This window comes from Chenopodium album, chromosome 11 (assembly GCF_948465745.1).
Source record: "Chenopodium album chromosome 11, dcCheAlbu1.1, whole genome shotgun sequence".
NCBI classification, from domain to species: Eukaryota; Viridiplantae; Streptophyta; class Magnoliopsida; order Caryophyllales; family Amaranthaceae; genus Chenopodium; species Chenopodium album.
The window spans coordinates 11,096,268-11,114,971 of record NC_137844.1 but is presented as its reverse complement, the minus strand read 5'-3'; the positions used below and the strand labels follow the sequence as shown (position 1 = coordinate 11,114,971).

Below are 18,704 nucleotides of genomic sequence, written 5' to 3'. Positions count from 1 at the left end.
TAACCATATACCCATGAAATTTTTCAAATTCACCATACACACTTGAGTTTCACAAATTTGTCACCAATTGCCTTTAATGACTAATGACAATTTACTCCGTTGGTCAATAATGCTAATTATTCCATGTGGCAGCTTATGATTGGTGTTTATTAAATTAGTAAATTAATTATATTTTAAAAAAAATTAAAAAAAAAAAAACCATCAACCTGCCTCCCCCTTTTCTATGGCCAGCGGCCAGCTCCTTGCCGGCGACCGGTGAGCGCCCTTGTGCTGCCGGCGTCAGACCTTCCCCCACCAACGACCCCAACCTAACGTCCCTACACATCCCCGAAATTACCAAAACCCGTACATACTTTCTCCCTCCTTTAGCACGAGCACCTCCGCTTCCTCTAATTCGGTGCCGACGCCGAACGTTTTTCATGCCAGCTCCCTCCCCCATAGTTGGCGTCGAATGTCGTCCCCCCGGACCGTTGCCCCCTCCCCCTTAAACCGCCATCCCGAAACCCTAAAACCCCAAAATCGAAAATTCGAAAGGGTTTCGGGATGGTGTTTTAAGGGGGGAAATTGGGTGGAGATTATAGGGGGACGGACGAAATAGCTTCGCCGACGCAGGGGATGGGGTTTTGGAGTCGGCTGGGCGGCGACGGGATAGGAGAGAGGTTTTTTCGAGTTGAAGGAGGGCTTTTAGGGTGGGGGGAAGATGGTTCTAGGAAGGAGAGGGGCGGCGACGGCATGGGATAAGGGGAGAGGGAGGGTGGCGGCTGGCGCCGAAGAGGAAGTTAGTCGTCGGTGGGAGCGAAAGGCTGGTTAGCATGGGGGTGGTGGTGCGGTGGGGATATTGGCTGGGGGTTTGGTTTTTTTTTTTTTAAAATTTTTTTTTGTTAAATACTCCCTCCGTCCCAAATTACTTGCAACATTTCTATAAAAGGCATGGTCCCACTATTTTTTTTTAATATTTATCTCAAATATCAATGGCCCACTATTATTACACTTTTGTAAAAAAAAATGATAAAAAATTTACACCCCCCACCCCCACCCCCCTACCCCATGATCTAATTTCACACGCATCTTTCTTACTTTCACTTTTTTTCCTTTAGACTTTTTTATTTTACTTTTGCAATTCACTTTCTCACTCCAAATTATTTTACCCATTTTTCAAGGTTTTTTTCATTCATCTTCTTCCCCAAATCATGAAATAAATTAGTGTATATTTGAGAAAAAACCTCATGGATGATACGGGAAAACATCAAATTCCTCCTGATTTAGCTAAAAACAAAGATCAAGACTCATTCATCTACCTCGTTTCTGATTTGATTGGGGTTTGGGTCAATGATTCTATAGAACCATTCTCTGTAGTTCCTGAAGCTCCGCCAGGTGTTCTCGACACTCGAGAGCATGAAGTGACTACTCCACCGGACGTTCTTTCAAGTGCGTTTTTTTCGGTAGAGTATGGAGAGTGGGTTGTTCCCGACACTCCAGAACGTGAAGTGGCTACCACTCCTGTGTGTGTAGCTCCAAAACTAATCCGATGTAGTAGCGGACGACAATTTAAAAATTCTGGGAAAGGTAAGTTGAAATCTAGAAAAAGAAAAGGTAATGTATCAAAAGAAGACATTTTTCAGATGTTGAAGGGTTATGTCCCAATTATTGAACGAAATATGATGGGTGATAGTTCCGGAAGTGAATAGTGGTGGTTTATTGTGTTAGTTAATCTTACTTGATGTTGAACTAATCTAGTGCTAGTGATGTTGTTAGCTATGCATGTTGTGGTAATTGTTAGGCAAAAAATGAGTACTCTTAGTAGATGTACTCTGTAGTGTTATTGTGTTGTAAACTGGGTGGTGTAGTAGTAAATGAATTTAGTACTCTGTAAATTGGATGACAAGCTAATTTATGTTAGTACTTGATCTTCCCATAAATAATTGATGCTTACAAAAAATTTACAAAAGTATTAGGGAGGTTCATATAATATCTCTCCACTAATCTACTGCTAGTTTTGATTGTTTACAATTATGCTTTCAAAAACTTTACAAAATTAATCATTTGACTTTTTTTAGCTTCCAAAAGTTGCAAGCTCATCACTTCAAATTGTCTACTGCATTGCTTCAACGTATGCCAAACATTCTTCAACAAGACTTGGAGATGGAGAGAAAACAATAGGAAGTAGTCCTTGTCTCTCTAAAGCTTCTTTTCCAACATGTTTTTGCAAGTAATTATTGCTCCTCTTTACTCTCGTCACTTGAATTAACACCAATTGGAGACTAAGGAACACTCTATTCCCTTTAGTTGGAGAATACTCTCTAAATGCATTTTTAACATTCTTGACCAGCTCCTTGGTGTTTTTTTGGGGCTGTTTGATCCTTGAGGGATTGTATCGCACTAAAAAAATCCAAGGCCCAACACATTCATATATGGGCTGTTAGGAGGTTGGAATACTAACCTTAAGTCTTTGTTGGAATTTTGCACCGCTTCCATGAAGTCTCTGTCTTCTATGTGAGGTCTTGCATTGTCTTGTTGCAAATAGATTGGACCTTGATCATTATTTGGCCACTTTTCCATGATTGCTGGGATCACTTGTCTGATTAACATGTTCCTATACGCTTCTTTTGTGACTGAGGTCATTGGTTTGAGCTCTAATGTACCTGCTGGCCTATTTCTGCTTCTTCTTTTTGCTGGAACCCACCTGACAAATGGAAACATTCCTATTTTCCCATCAAAAATGCATTCTCCATCTGCATTAAATCGTGGTCTAGCAACGGCACATAGGAACATGACTTTTGTGACAAATCTTTTGTTCTTACATGTTCTATAAGGCTGTGTTTCACCTGGGAGTAGGTAATAACGTTGTGTCGCTTTTGTCATGTAGAACCATTTTTCATCTAAATGGATTGTGTTGTACATGTTGTTGAACATACCATTGTCTTGATCAATGGCTTTGAGGCACCATTGTAGTCTTTCCTTGATATTCTTTTCTGTAAGTGCTGGTTTCAATGCATTTGTGTGTGGCTTGATTTGACCACTTTTGATCAACCTATGAACGGTGCTCTTAGAAACACCTAATGCTATTGCAAGTGCCCTAATGTTGCCCCTTTTGTGAAAAGGAATTTCAGAAATTTTACTTAAGTCAATATGTTTACCTTTCTTGCCAACCCTTCATGTTGATTGCATCACCATTTTGCCATTGAGCTTTTGCTTGCTTCAAAATTCTGAAGATTGTGGTTCGATGTACTCCAAAAAGATCTGATGCTTCTTTCACGGTACCCCTTTTCAACTTCCCAGTGGCATTTCTTACTAGTAACCAGTTAGCAATTCTAGTTCTTGCATCATTTTTAAGCTCTTTTTTCTCTCTAAAAATGCACATGATTACTCTACACTAATTGCAACAAAGTGAAAACTTAAGAAGAAAACTTAAGACATTTTTTCACTTAGAAGACAATAACATTAAATTTTCTAATTCTACCCTAAACCCCCCCACCCCCATATTTTTTCTCTGTTTGTTCTTTACTCTCTCTATGCTTTTTTTTTTTTTTTTTTTTTTTTTTTTTTTTTTTTTTTGTTGGTAATCTACAAGTGAAGCTGAAATAAAGAAGAAGCATTTATTATGATTCAATATATAAAGGCCATAGTTTGGAAGCTCCAAATTCAAAAAGGGGATGTGTACAAAAATTATTTGAATTTTCACCAAAAAAATCAAGAGGGAAAATTATAAAGTGAATTCTGATGATCTTTTATTTTTGTTCAAAATTTGGGTACACTATATTGATTTACCCCCAAAATTTTGATGGGATCAAATGTTGGCGGTATAAATAAAGTGAATTTTGTTGAAATTTTTAGTTTTAAAATTTTAGTTGAAATTTGTAGTTTTAAATGTTGGCGGTGGAATGAAAGGAACATTGGAATTTGCCGGCAAAAATAAAAAAAGGAACTAAATTTTGTTTGGATTCACATGTCCTTTTATTATGGCCATAGTATTTAGATTCACGTGAATCCAACAGCACCCCCCCCTACTCCCCACCCCCTCATATAAATTGATATGACCCATTTCCACTAGCTATAATAAAAAAAAAATACCCACTACCAATTTACAAACATTATAATAAACAAGTCTATTACTTTGCATAAAATATAGCGCCAGTCAAACCGTTGCAACTAAATCGGGACGGAGGGAGTAAAATAATAATAATAATAATAATAATAATAATAATAATAATAATAATAATAATAATAATAATAATAATAATAATAATAATAATAATAATAATAATAATGAACCAATTAGAATATGCCATGTGGCATAATTAGCCTTAATAACAAACGGAGTTGACGTCCGTCGGTCATTTGGGTGTTTGATGACATTTTTAGGAAAGTCAGGAGTATATGATGAATTTGAAAATTTTCATGGGTACATAGTGAATAAAAAAATAACTCATGGGTATTTGGTGAAAAATCCATTTCTTTTATACTACTTTTTTTTTTATAATGGAAATTTCTTTTATACTTGATACTTCTAGCACCATCTTCATTAATTTTAACCAAAAAAGACAAAATCGTGGAATTGTGGGCATCATTTTCAAAGCCAATGCAATAGTGAGGTTTTTTTTTTTTATTTTTAATTTTTTTTACACACAAGTTATGTGTATTAATAATTAATAACCCTAATAAGGCCCCTTTCACTTCACCTTATTTTTGCTAAACTGAAATTATTTTTACCGAATTGAAATTATTTTTGCTGAACTGAAATTATTTTTCTTCTTTATTACTGAACTGAACTTATTTTTACTAAAGTGAAATTACTTTTAGCGAAATAAAATTAATTTTATTGAACTGAAATTATTTTTACTTAATATTATTATTTTAAGGCGAAGTGAACAGGGCCCAAGTTTACTTATTAATACATAATTAAACCAAAATTTTTAAAAATAATTTATTAAATCGTAAATAAAACCTAACTAACACATTTAACTAATCTTACAATTTTAAAATAAATACTACCATATCTATTAACTATTACTAAAACAGAAAATTGCTGACATCATCCTCTCCTTAAACTGTAAACGTGTCGCTCTCTCATAAAAAATTTTCCCGCCTAATGCACTTATGATGTCATTTTTTTAAGGTATTGGTTATTTTTAATCATTTTTATTTCAATCTTCGACTGTGTCAATAAATAAATAAATATTTTTTTTGGTTGGAATAAATAAAATTGATATTGAGCTAAAATATTTTAGGTAACTACGACATTTTTTAAAATTTTGTTTCTAAGGTTTTCCTGTTATTTATGTGTGTGTAAACTAAGGATTGTGCAAGCAACCTAGCTATGAAATCATGTCATAATAATATGTATGTTTTTTATACAAAAATGAACTAATGTTGTCGTTAAATGTTATCATTATTTCGCGTATTTTCAAGGTGCTTCAATTTATTTATTACTACATCGCTTCAACTTATTTAAGTTACATGTATTTTTAATTTGTACTTCGAACTCTTAGATATATAAATTCGTAAGCTTATGGTTTGATTAGATTAGATTGGCTTTCATTTTTATATTTTGTTACTAAGTAATTTATGATGAAAGATACTTCGTATGTTTTTATAATCTAATTCATAAGTATGTAGGGGGAAATAATAAATAGAAACAATTCATTTCATTCTAATAATCTTTTCAATCCGTGCATCGCACGGGTCTAATATAGTAAACTACTCCATCCGTTTTTTTTTATTTGCATCACTTTGGATTGCACAAAGTTTTAGGAGAGTAATATAATATTGTGAGTGGGTGAATAAATTATTATACTTCCTCTGTTTGACCATCTCCAATGGTGAGACTCAAGTGAGTATTTTTAGGAGAGAGAGAGTATTTTTTTGCAATGTATACCAATAAATTGGTATCTAAACTTAGCAACTCCAAAAGAAAGTTGCTAAGTTTAGATACTCAATTTTGAGTCTCATTTGACAAAAAGTGTGGGCCCTTGTCAATATTCTAATATATTTTGTAATTTATTTAAGTTTTACCTTTTTTATTATTATTTTTTAAACTTATAATAATTGATGGGTCATAAATTGAAAGTGACATTTGTATATTTTAGAGAGTCTCACCATTGAGAAATTAGACTTCACATGAGTTGTTAAATTGAGAATTGGGTATGGTATCACCATTAGAGTAAAAAACAACTCATTTTGTATTTCAATACTCAAACTTGAGTCTCACCATTGGAGATGGTCTTACACATTATGTGCAACAAAGAGGTGTGCACATTTCCCAAGAAAAAAAAATAGAAAAGCCTAATTAACAAAGTAGGGGCATCTGATTAGGGTAAAGTGGATGATTAATTAATTCAACCCACACCACCATCCACTAGGCCACTTTCCCGCCACACCACCACCCACCAGGCCACTAGATGGCCCACACCACCATTGCCAGATCATCCCATCGAGCCACCCACGCACCCCCAGCGCACCAGGCCGCTCAGAGCCCACCCCACCGAAGAAAACCACCTTAGCCACAGACCCACCACACCACCACTAAGATCTCGACTTCCGCCCCACCTCGTAAACCACCAAGAAACCACCCATAACCAAATAAACCCTTCCAAAAAACCTCACCCACCATCTCAAAATCGCCGTACCCACCTCGAAATACCCACCTTACCCTCCCTAAACAATCGTACCCACCCCCAAAACCACCACCTCCAACCGGAAAAATCAAACACCATGAATCCCGACCCTACAAAAAAACCAACCCTAATACTACAAATGAAAAACCATTACCTTCACATCATCAATTGAACACCATGAAACCCAACTTTATCATCAATTGAAGCTTTATTTGGTCAAATTTAACCACTAAAATTCTAGATCTAGAATTTTTATGGTTAAATTTGACCGTAAAACCTTCACATTTGAGTTTTAGTGACAAGAATGAAACAAAAGGAGAAGGAAGAGAGAGAAAGCGGAGACGACAATAAGCATGACAACGGCAGCGACTTCCGACGAAGGTGGTTGTTGAATTTAACGGCCTGAGGGGAGATGAACAAAGAGAGGGGGAATTTATGGGTAGATGAAGATAGAGTGGATCGGAGATCGGCACGGTGGTAATGGTGGTGGTGGTTTGGTGGTGGTACAATGTTTGCCATTGAAGGTGATGGTTGAATGAAGAAGATGGTTGAAGGAGATGGTGAGAAATGAAAGTAAAGGGGTTGATTGGGGTTAGAAGAATGAATCTGATTAGTTTGGGGTTGAATTAGGTGTAAATTATTAGATCAATTAGAGTTATCAATAACTTAATAATATATGTTTTAATGTGTTAATTGAATTTTAGTAAGGGTATGTTGGTAATTTTATTCAAAATTTTTTACTAAAATAGGAAAGTTTCAGTTTGTTGCACATAATGTGTAACTTCCGTTTTTGAAAAATGTTGCACATAATGTGTAACGGAGGAAGTAGTAAAAGTAAGATGGGGACCATGAAAGAGAAAGTATGTGAGAGAGGATAGATATTTTTATTATTTTAGTGGGGACCATGTAAGAAAGAGAAATGATAAAATAAGTTGAGTGGGGTTTAAAGTAAGAGAGAGAAATGATAAAATATAATATAAAGTTACCAAATATAAAAGTGATGCATTTTAAAAAAAAAAACACCCCAAAAAGGAAAGTGATGCAAATAAAAAAAATGAGGGAGTAATAAAATAGAGTATTACTTGTGTTGGTTTTTATTGACACGATATTACTAGTATTACACTATTACCAGTTTACTATGTATTATTAAGAAAATAAAAATCAACCCCCCCCCCCCCCCCCCCCCACAAACAAATCAAACACTCAAAAAGTGAGCAATAATGAGAAAGAGGGTGGTCGGACAAGAAGGGAAAGTCTAATGGATGCCTTTAGGGGTGCAATTGACGATTGTGAGCTTCGTGATTTGGGATTTCGAGGAAGCATATTCACTTGGAAGAGAGGGACAGATCCTACTACTTTTGTGAGGGAAAGACTTGACTGTTTTTTAGGGGATAATAATTGGTGCTCTTTGTTCCCATACTATGAAGTTCGTCACTTTCCTATATATCATTCGGATCATGCTCCTATTTTACTCGCTGCTAGTAATCACCGTGAAGATGGCAGAAGGTCTAAGCAATTCAAGTTTGAAGCTTTGTGGTTGTCTAGTGATGAGTGTGGGAAGGTGGTGGAAAAATCATGGAAGAACAATGCTGCTGAACGTACTCCTTGCAAACTGAAGTTGTGTGCAAATGATCTTACTTCGTGGGCTTCCAAAACGTTTGGAAATTTAAAGAAAAAATTAAAACAACCGAAGAACGTTTAAAGGAAGCCCAAAACAGATTCCCTGATGCGGCTATGTTGCAATCATGTAGCTTAATATCGCAAGAACTTGATGAGTTACATCGTCTCGAAGAATCCTATTGGCATGCTCGTGCTCGAGTGAACGAAATGCGAGACGGAGACAAGAACACGGCCTATTTCCACCAGAAAGCTAGCATTCGAAAGCACTACAATAGTATATGGGGTTTGCATGACAAGGAGGGTAATTGGCGTATGGGGCAGAAGGACCTTGAGAAGATTGTTACAAGCTATTTTTCGGAGCTCTTTTCGACAGCAAATCCAAGTAACTTTGAGTAAGCAATGACTGGAATTGAGCAGATCGTGACCGACCGTATGAATGAGAGTCTTAATGCCGAACCCACGAATCTTGAAATCAAGAATGCCCTCTTTCAAATGCATCCGAATAAGGCGTTGGGACTCAATGGTATGCATGCTTTATTTTTTCAAAAATTTTGGTATATTGTTGGAGATGATATTGTATGCTTTGTGAAAAATTGGTGGGAGGGGAAGGTGGATTTGGATGAGGTTAACAGAATTTGTGTGGTATTAATTCCGAAATGTGAAAAATCAAAATTTATGACTGAATTTAGACCAATAAGTTGCTGTAATGTGCTCTATAAAATAATTTCGAAAGTAATGGCCAATATACTCAAACCCTTCTTGGATAAAATTATCTCCATTCAACAGAGTGCTTTTATCCCGAAGAGGTTAATTACGGATAATGCCTTAATTGCTTTCGAAATTTTCCATGCTATGAAGAGGAAAGGGGAAGGTAAGGATGGATCAATTGCAATGAAGTTAGATATGAGCAAGGCTTATGATAGGGTGGAATGGGTGTTTCTTGAAAGGGTTATGTATAAGATGGGATTCAATGACAGTTGGGTTCGGAGGATCATGGACTGCTTATCTAGTGTGTCATTCTCCTTCAAGGTTAATGGTTGCATTTCAGGGTCGGTCACTCCAACTCGGGGCCTTCGGCAAGGTGATCCAATTTCCCCTTATCTTTTCTTAATTGTTTCTTATGCTTTTTCCACCTTACTATCGAAAGCTGCAATTGAGAACCGTATTCATGGTGCAAAAATCTGCAATGGAGCTCCTAGAATTTCTCACCTATTTTTTGCAGATGATAGCATTTTATTTGCTAAGGCGACGGTTAGTGAATGCTCGGTGATAGCTGATATTATCAGCACTTATGAAAGAGCATCTGGTCAAAGTTTCAATCTCAACAAAACCGATGTCGTTTTTAGCAAATGTGTAAGTGCAGCCCGGAGAGGTGAAATTGTGGAGATTTTAGGGGTAAAGGAGGTGGAGAAGCACGAAAAATATCTTGGTTTACCTACAATAATTGGTAAATCGAAGAAGGCGATTTTTGCATGCTTGAAAGAAAGGGTATGGAATGTTATTCAAGGTTGGTAGGAGAAATTTCTTTCGAGACCCGGGAAAGAAGTCCTCATAAAAGCCGTAGCTCAAGCCATTCCGACTTACATGATGAGCATATTCAAGATACCGGAAGGGTTGATTGATGAAATACATGCACTTTTTGCTCGCTTTTGGTGGGGCTCAAATGGTACAACAAGAAAGATGTATTGGCATTCTTGGGAGTCTCTTTGCAAACCTAAAGCTACGGGTGGACTAGGATTCTGAGACTTTAAGGTTTTTAATCAAGCTTACTTGCCAAGCAGATGTGGAGATTACATACTATGCCTAATTCTCTTGTCCACTCCATCCTTAAGGCCCACTTCAAAAATTGCTCGGTTCTTAAGGCTTACAGAGGGTATGATCCAAGCTACTCATGGAGAAGCATATGGGGGTCAAAGTCTTTGATCCTTGATGGGGTCAAATGGAGGGTTGGTAATGGTCAGAACATTCGAGTTTGGCTCGACTATTGGCTTCCTGGAAAACCTTGTACTACTGTTCCTTCTCATGGCCCCAATTATGACCCTTAACTAGGTGGCTGATCTTCTGAGTAGTGAGTGTGGGGAATGGGATGTACCTCTGACTAATTCCATTTTCTCAGCTTCTGATAGGAAAAAAATTCTGTAGATACCTACTGCAATCCATAATCAACCCGATGAACTGTTTTGGTGCCCCTCAAAGACTGGAGAGTACTCAGTCAAGTCAGGTTACTGGCTGGGTCGATTAGGCCACCTGATGAAGCTTCTAGTCAACTTACTGATGAAGATAGAGAGTTTTGGCGTGTGGTTTGGCGCTCCAACAGACCCCCCCCCCCCCCAAGCTGAACCATTTTCTATGGCGTGCAGGACGTGGCAACTTGGCTGTAAAAGAAATGTTTTTTCATAGACTATTGCCCCTAATACGTCATGTTTCTTGGTATATCTTTTGACTCTTTGCAACTGCTTACTGCTGTTATACCTGAATACATCATATCCGTTCGTCAACTTCCAATGTCCTGAAAAAAAAATTCTGGTTTATTTTTTTCCCAATCGGCATCTAACTGCTAGTTTTGCTATTCCTGGATCATTTTAATTGAAAATAGCAATTATGAAATTTTATTACTGTTGATTGTTTATTTAGGGCTTAGGTGTAAGGTAATACAACTCTTGTTAGTTGTTACTCCTATTTCTGACTGCACATTTAAGGAACTTCAGAAAATAAGAACGACTTCCATAAAGAGCCTGATATGTATCTACCTCTTTCTCACGGATTGCACAACATGTAATACACAAAATAGGGAAAATATAATCAAAGGTATTACTGGAAATATAATAGTTTTCACTCTGAGTAATCAATGCAGGCGACCATAGAGAAATTAAGCATGTAAATCATGATTCTAGTATGGCTTTTCCCCTACATAATTTCCTGTAGGATAGTACTCGCAGGTAATGAATGAATTCCCGCTGTCACATATAATCTTGGAGCATCCAACCATTTTGGTTTGCTTCCATACAACTTGGTTGTAGTGCCCACAGGCATATCCACTACTACAACTGTTGTTATCGTAGTTATACCATTGCTTCTCTGCCACCCATGCTGCGACTGCATCCTTTGCCATCCACCGTTTCCCTGAACCCCAGAATAGATTTTCCCCGAATGGACCTAAAGAATGAATCAGTTTACAGTCATGTCGCCTCTGCCTTGAGTATATCTTGGCATATTTAGCAAGCAAATTTTTCCACTTCAGAGGCGACACCCCCACTGCTTATCTGGCAGCATTATGCCCTTCTAGGACCTCGTTTATGAATTCTGTCTGGTTATACTTTACTTTAGCAGGTTTAACTTGGATTAAGATGATTTGTATTGAGATGGATAGAAAAACTGGAGTTAGGATCTGCAAAGTTTTTGCCATTTTAAGGCTTTGACTACTAAATTATATGGATTATTTAGGTTTGATGTCTGTTGTAGATGAGTCTTATTTATATAGATTACAGAAATTTTAATATGATATTTCTTTTAAAGATAGTTTGAATTATAGTAATTTGATTGTAGATTGAAGTTGTTTGCTGAGCATTGTGCACGAGAATTCCCGTTTATATAATAGCTTAGCATTGAATATTCGAATCATAGCACATGGATTTTTCCATTAGTTGATTGTAGCTTAAGCTGCTACTAGCCTTAGATAATGTAATCAATGATGAACAAGTCCCTTGCCTAGGGTTTTCTCTCGTCCCTCGACTAGGGCTGTTTGGTGTAGTACTGTTTTTGAGTGAGTTTTTTCATTGATTTTCCCTTTAATTTCCCCTGTTCTTTCCTCTCTCTTCTCTGATTTTGCCATGGAACTAAATTTGCTTGAGGAGAAATTGCGCTTGACAGAAGAGGAGGATAAGGTTATTGGAGATGATTCTGATACTTGTGTTAATAAGGATACAAAGGCCCAAATTTCATTGACGCTGGTAGGCAAGCTTCTAACAACGAGACCCTTCAATGTCGAGGCGATGGGAAAAACGCTATTGAATGTGTGGAAGATAAAGGACAATGTCGCCATTAGAATGGTGGAAACTAATCTGTTCGTTTTCCAATTCTTTAGCGAGGATGACAAACAAAGGGTCTTGGAGGGATGCCCTTGGTTTTTTGATAAGGAATTGCTATTATTGACTGAGATTCTTGGCAGCAAACAACCATCAGAGGTGCGGTTTGCTACCTCTTCCTTTTGGCTAAGAATCAGAGATATTCCGTTTAATAAAAGAACACCAGACTTTGCATACGAGATTGGTGAACACCTTGATTGCTTCCTAGAATTTGATGATGCTGATCCTCTTGGTTGGGATGAATACTTGAGAGTTAAAATCCTTATTAACATTCACAAACCCTTGCGCAGGGGAATTAAAATTGCTAATGGTACCCAATCCTCGAAATGGTGTAGCATACAATATGAAAGGCTGGCAGACTTCTGCTATTACTGTGGCAGGATGGACCACACTAACGTTGAATGTCAATTTATTGAAGAGGAAGAGGTGAAAAATGGAGTAGTGTATGAATATGGGCCATGGCTCAGTGCGTCCCCTAAGAAGCCTTCCCATTTCTCAATTTTTGATCGTGAAAGGGAGAAATCTTGGCTTTCAAAATTTAAAGCAAACTCTGTCACAAAATTACCAGGCTACAACGATCCTCTTGTGGTGCGGAAGAAAGCCCCTAGTGCTGCCCGCAAATTATCCTTCTCTGCCAATGGGAGTACGGAGTATGTTGGCATAGAAAGGGAGATCCAACCACAGGCATTATCCCCGCAAGTTGCTGTGATTAAGGAGAAAGAAGCGTGTGTGGTTCACAAGGATCAGACCCTCACCACTCTAGACTCTGCTTCCCAAAATGCTACACCTTTACCTATGATTTTTGATCTTCCACCCCCAATTCAGAATGTGTGTCCCGAGACTAAGAAAGGAGAAGGTGGCTACTCTGGGAGAACATGGAAACGGCGTGACAGGGATTTTGATATATCTATGGAAGAGCAGAAGATTCTCTCTGGTAAAAGGAAGCAAGATGATAATTCTGAAGAAGTGGACGTTCGTGAGGCCTTGGTTGGAAAGAAGTTCAGAACTACCCCTGCATTGTCTCATCATTCTACCAGTTTGGTGGAGGTTGACATGGCTCAACCCCGCCCTCAACAATGAGCACCTTATGTTGGAATTGCCGAGGGCTAGCAAGTCCTTGTGCAGTTCGAGCACTACATAAGTGGTGCAACTCCCTTGTTCCTGATTTACTTTTTTTGTCTGAAACATAAGTCAATAAACAAATTGCAGCAAATAATAAAAGTAGTTTTAGTTTTCCGTATGCTTTTGGTGTTAGTAGTATTGGTAGGTCCGGTGGCTTGTGTTTGTACTGGAATAATAATGTAGATTTTTCATTTTCTCTTTTTCGCAAAATCATATTTGTGGTGATGTCAAGACTAGCTCTGGGGTCTCCTGGCGCTTTATTGGATTGCATGGCTGGCCCGAAACAGGGAACAAAAACAAAACTTGGTATCTCATTAAAAACTTGTGTGCTGATTTTGATGGACCAATTTTGTTCGGGGGTGATTTTAATGAGATTTTATCATACGATGAGAAAGAAGGTGGGGTGGATAATGAGAGAGAGCTATGCCTGATTTCTGAGATACTCTTCGTGACTGTGATCTGTGGGACCTAAACTATGTGGGTCAGTGGTTTACATGGGAAAAAGGTTTGACTCTGCAGACCCTGATTAGATAGAGATTAGACCATTTTGTTGCCAATAGCTCATGGTTGAATCTTGCTCTTAATCCTGTGGTTGAAAATTTGGCCAGAATTAAATCTGATCATTCACCTATTTTTCTTAAGCTTGGTGCTCACAGAAAGAAGAAAAAAAAAAGAAAAAGAAGAGGTTTCGTTTTGAAACGTGCTAGCTCCTTGAGAATGATTGTGTTGAAGTTGTCCAGAGTGCATGGCGGGGTGTAGGGGGAAAAGTGGAGGAGCAGATTAAAAGTGTCACAAGGGAACTCCAAGTCTGGAGTAGAAGAAAATTTTAGGGCCTAGAAACTCATGTGGAAAAATTAGAGAAAGATCTTAAAGAAGCTCAAGGATATGAGGTGTCAGATCACTCTCTTGCTAGGTGCGCAGATATTGAGAAGAAGCTTGATGATCTACACGACAAACAGGAAGCTTACTAGTACCTGCACTCGAGGGCCTCAAAAATTAAGGATGGGGATCGAAACACCAAATATTTCCACCACAAAGAATCTCAGAGAAGGAGAAGGAACGAGATAATGGGTCTTTTTGATTCAGAGGGATCCTGGTGCGAGGAAGAAGCAGGGTTGGAGAAGATAGTACAGAATTTCTACCAACAATTATTCACAGCCGGTACTCCGTCGGAAGATGCATGTGATAAAGTTCTAGAGTCTACCGAGCAGCTTATCACTCTTGAGATTAATGCCGAGCTCCTTAGGCTTTTCTCGAAAGATGAAATTTTGGCCGCCCTCAATCAGATGCACCCTTGTAAGGCCCCGGGACCCGACGGTATGCATGCAATATTTTTTCAAAAATTTTGGCATATTGTGGGTGATGATGTTTCTAGATTTGTTAGTAACGTTTTACAGGGTACTGAGTTTATTAGTCCTGTTAACTTCACTAACATTGTTCTTATCCCGAAGGTCAAATCCCCTACTGTGATGTCTGAGTTTAGGCCAATAGCTTTATGTAATGTATTGTATAAAATAGCTTCGAAAGCTCTTGTTATGAGACTTAAAGCTTTTCTCCCGGATATTGTTTCGGAGAATCAGAGTGCTTTCATTCCAGGGCGGCTTATCACTAACAATGCCCTTATTTCTCTTGAGTTGTTCCATGATAGGCGTGTCGCGTACCTAATAAAAATAACCGAACTAACTCTATTATGTAGTTGAGCAAGTAGGGGTTGAATCCCAAGAGACTAAGGACTAACTAATTAAACAGACTCAAATTAATACTAAGCAAGTAACCAATCAATATCGAGAAATCTATACTAGAACAACTACGAACTATCGAGTAGCAAAAATTATAATAATGAATTAATCAAGAACAAAATACATCTAAGATTAAGTATTCCCACTAATATGAATCAATGCAATTGAACAATCCCTTTCCCTCAATTAAATCAATAAATATTCCACAAGACAAATGCTCCCTAAAACAATACTAAGAGTTTCTTTCGATCAACTAATAGCTTCCCTAACATGCAATCATACCTATTTTCATGGAATCATACATATTAAAGACATTAAGAACGACATCCTATAAGTCCTAGCAAGAACAATTAGCTATTTTCATGCATAAAAGCTCTTACTTTTAATTAGGGTTCTAAAATCAATTAAGAATCAACTTTCGTTGTAAACCTAATTACATTCAATAATACTATTTCTAGTTAATCATTGATAATAAAACCAACCCTAACAAAGAGGAATTATAAATTAATTAAATTGGGAATCGGGAATTAATTGACACATCAATCCATATTAGGGTTCAACTTAACCCTAGATTATGAAACTACTCACACATGATAATAGAAATAGCAAGACAATTAATTAAAGAAAACATAAAAACAATAGAAATTAAAGAGAATAAGGAAAAGAAATCAATACTTGAAATTTAATATGAAATCTTCAATCTTCAAAGCAAAACCCTAGAAAGTATTGTAGAAGAACGTAGTACCAAAAAGCTCTAAAATAATGTATAAAAGTGATTAATAAAATACTATCTAAAACCTATTTATATGCTAGGAAAATAGTAGTAGTCTTTACTTAGGATTAGGACTCCTAAAATCCCAAAAATAGGGCTAATTTCGCCACTTAATCAAGAGGCCGCAACTAGGCTGCGGTACAAGGCCGCAAGCCGCAGTGAGGCTGCGGAGTAGGCTGCCAAACATGAGTTTGTTGCTCCTTTGTGAAGTTCGCCGCAGGCAAGCTGCGGGTAAGCCATGAAAACCGCAATCAAGCTGTGGCCTAGGCTACGTTGAAGCTTCTTGGATGCTAGAAACACTCCATATGAAGAATATCCCGCGTCCAAGTTGAATTCCACGCAAATCGAGCCCTATTCCTATAAAAACAAAAATAAACAAACCGAGAAGAGCAATATTGAAATAGGAAGAATAATAACTCTAAAAGATTAGGAAAATGAAGAAAACACAATAAAATATGACCAAATATCACATATAAATCATGTATAATATCGTGTTATCAAATTCCCCCAAGCTAAACCCTTGCCCGTCCTCGAGTAAAGCAATGATTAAATAAATCAATACTTCACCCCAAAAACAATCAAAATCAAGAACAACCAATTCAAGGTAAATCCAACAAATATGCTTCAAAATCAACTAGTCTCATCCATCCAATCACTTATCCTCCTTAACAATTGTCAAATAGAGCAAACCACAAGAGCATATAGAATTCAAGACTAGTGCTCACACACTCGACTCTCATTTATGTGGCGAGTAAAAGATGTACTCGATCGCTCTCCATCCCAACCCCATCATGTGAACAATGCCCTCCCAACTCACGCACTCGTGTGTTTAAAAAAGACATACACTGAACCTAATAGTCGACTTGAAATATGTCAAGTCATTCCTTGCATTGATTAGTAACTACTTTCACATTCGCACAACTCTATGCACAAAGGTTGGAAGGTCTTTAAAGCTTGTAATGTAAGGTTAGGGTAAAAGGTAGAATAAATTTGGGAAAATGTGAAAGAAAAGCAATGCTTAAGGGAGCTAAAATCCTAACAAAACCAAGGTCAAAAATAAATAATGACCAATCATCTCTAACATAACTCAACTCCACCAAAAATTCACCAAACATAAATCCATTCATATCAAAAATTTCCAACACTTACAATTTCACTCATAAAAATATAACAACATAGAACTTGAGTGAATAAACAAACTTTGAACTCTTCAACTTGATTTTTCTTATTGAAACTCTTTTTTTTTTTTTTTTTTTTTTTTTCTTTTGATCAACCTTCACTTAGAACATTTGAACATTAAACAATTCCCCCCCCCCTTTTTTTAAAACTTCTTTTTTTTTTTCTATCATGCCTTATTTTTTCTCAAGAAATTCAACTTTCAAAATCATCAAAAATAAACCACAATCAAGAACAAATATCTTCTCAATACCACCCCAAATTGTGCAAATAAATAGCACACCACAAACTCCCTTACCTCACTCACTAATAGCTCCCCCAAGCCAAGCTTGGGACTAGTAACCAATGGAGCAAAATCGGCTTGTAATGTGGCTAATAAACAACAAAAAGGTCATGGCAACAACATGGGTAGCAAGAAGGGAACAAATGTATCTAATTTCATATGAAGGCCACCTAAGAGAACAACGCCTTCGTCCTCCTCAATGTGCATAATAATGAGTCATAAAACACTACTTATAGTCGCAAACTAATACTCAAATTCATTAACATACCAGGAACTAAAACACATTCCTCACCAAATCAACTAGTCAAGCACTATATTCACAGGCAGTTGGAAAAAATTGACGCATGTTAAGGCATTCAAGCAATCAAATATCAAATCATGGCTAACCTATCCACAATACTCATCATCTTATACCAAGAATCAAAAAAAATTTCAAGTATGGGGCACAGGGAAGCATGATTTATCATTCACTGAAACGTATTTTTGGTTTTTTTTTTGTTTTTTTTTCCAAAAGAAATAAAAGCTAAACTACTAAACAAAGGTGTATCGTGCGTACACAAGAATCTCCCCCCCCCCCACACTTGAATCTTGCAATGTCCACATAGCAAAGGTAAAGTATAAAGACAAGTAAGGAGAGCAGATACTCACAAACCCTCATTGAGGGGGAAGAGGAGGGTTTAGAAACCCTTGAGACCGCAACCAAACACCAAAATCAGTGAAAGCCTTCGATAAAGAAGCCAATTGATCCTTGATTTCCTTCTGCTTGACTTTGATTTCATCAACAGTCTTTGCACTTTTGTAAGTGCTTGTTCAATCGACATAGGAGAAACTCTAGCACTTTCAAGAGGAGATAATGAAACGGGTGGCTCGGGAGGCAATGGAGCTTGGTCTCTCAATGAAGAATGAGTAAAGGACCAATTATTCATATCCTTCAAAGACATTTGCTCAGGAGAGAGGAGTGCATCTTCGTCCTTATGAGTGCACCAAAGGGTGGTGCCATCTTTCTTTTTCAACCAACTGGAGGGAATTTCTACAGCATCGATCCCATCTACAAAACCATCTCTTTTGAGTTCTTCATTATATCCTAGATAAGTTGCAATGCGAGTGATAAACCCTACTTTCACAATTTTTCCTCCAGTAGTGTTATTATTGGCTACGTGTTGCAGTTGTTGAATGAAGAAGGCACCAATGTCTATAGGTTCAACATGAAGCATGTGATGGAGCACATATAACTCATCCTTACGAACCCTAATCCCTTCTTGTCGACCAAAACTTGTATTGGAAAACAACTTG

General features: G+C 37.3%; 2 protein-coding genes and 1 pseudogene across 2 annotated transcripts; 1 reads left to right on the top strand and 2 right to left on the bottom strand.

The window, feature by feature from the left end:
* Positions 1-2,379: 2,379 nt before the first annotated feature.
* LOC145566285 (uncharacterized) lies at positions 2,380-3,361 on the bottom strand. Its single transcript, XM_081625749.1, has 2 exons — positions 3,138-3,361; positions 2,380-3,088 (listed from the first exon to the last, which is right to left on the bottom strand). Exons 1-2 carry the CDS (start codon positions 3,359-3,361, stop codon positions 2,380-2,382), a joined length of 933 nt encoding a protein of 310 aa, XP_081481875.1.
* A 4,511-nt stretch (positions 3,362-7,872) lies between these two features.
* Positions 7,873-8,630, top strand: LOC145566283 (uncharacterized). The gene is made up of 2 exons (XM_081625748.1): positions 7,873-8,270; positions 8,366-8,630. Exons 1-2 carry the CDS (start codon positions 7,873-7,875, stop codon positions 8,628-8,630), a joined length of 663 nt encoding a protein of 220 aa, XP_081481874.1.
* A 2,494-nt stretch (positions 8,631-11,124) lies between these two features.
* Positions 11,125-11,640, bottom strand: LOC145568558 (pathogenesis-related protein PR-1-like; annotated as a pseudogene).
* Positions 11,641-18,704: the final 7,064 nt, after the last annotated feature.

What these genes read in the sequence shown, in the direction of transcription:
- LOC145566285 (XM_081625749.1), bottom strand. Translation starts at nt 3,361, where the DNA reads ATGTGCATTTTTAGAGAGAAAAAAGAGCTTAAAAATGATGCAAGAACT. An exon ending in ATGAAGGGTTGGCAAGAAAG is followed by an intron (nt 3,089 to 3,137) that starts GTAAACATATTG and finishes TTTTCACAAAAG; the next exon opens with GGGCAACATTAGGGCACTTG.
- LOC145566283 (XM_081625748.1), top strand. Translation starts at nt 7,873, where the DNA reads ATGGATGCCTTTAGGGGTGCAATTGACGATTGTGAGCTTCGTGATTTG. An exon ending in ACTTCGTGGGCTTCCAAAAC is followed by an intron (nt 8,271 to 8,365) that starts GTTTGGAAATTT and finishes GCAATCATGTAG; the next exon opens with CTTAATATCGCAAGAACTTG.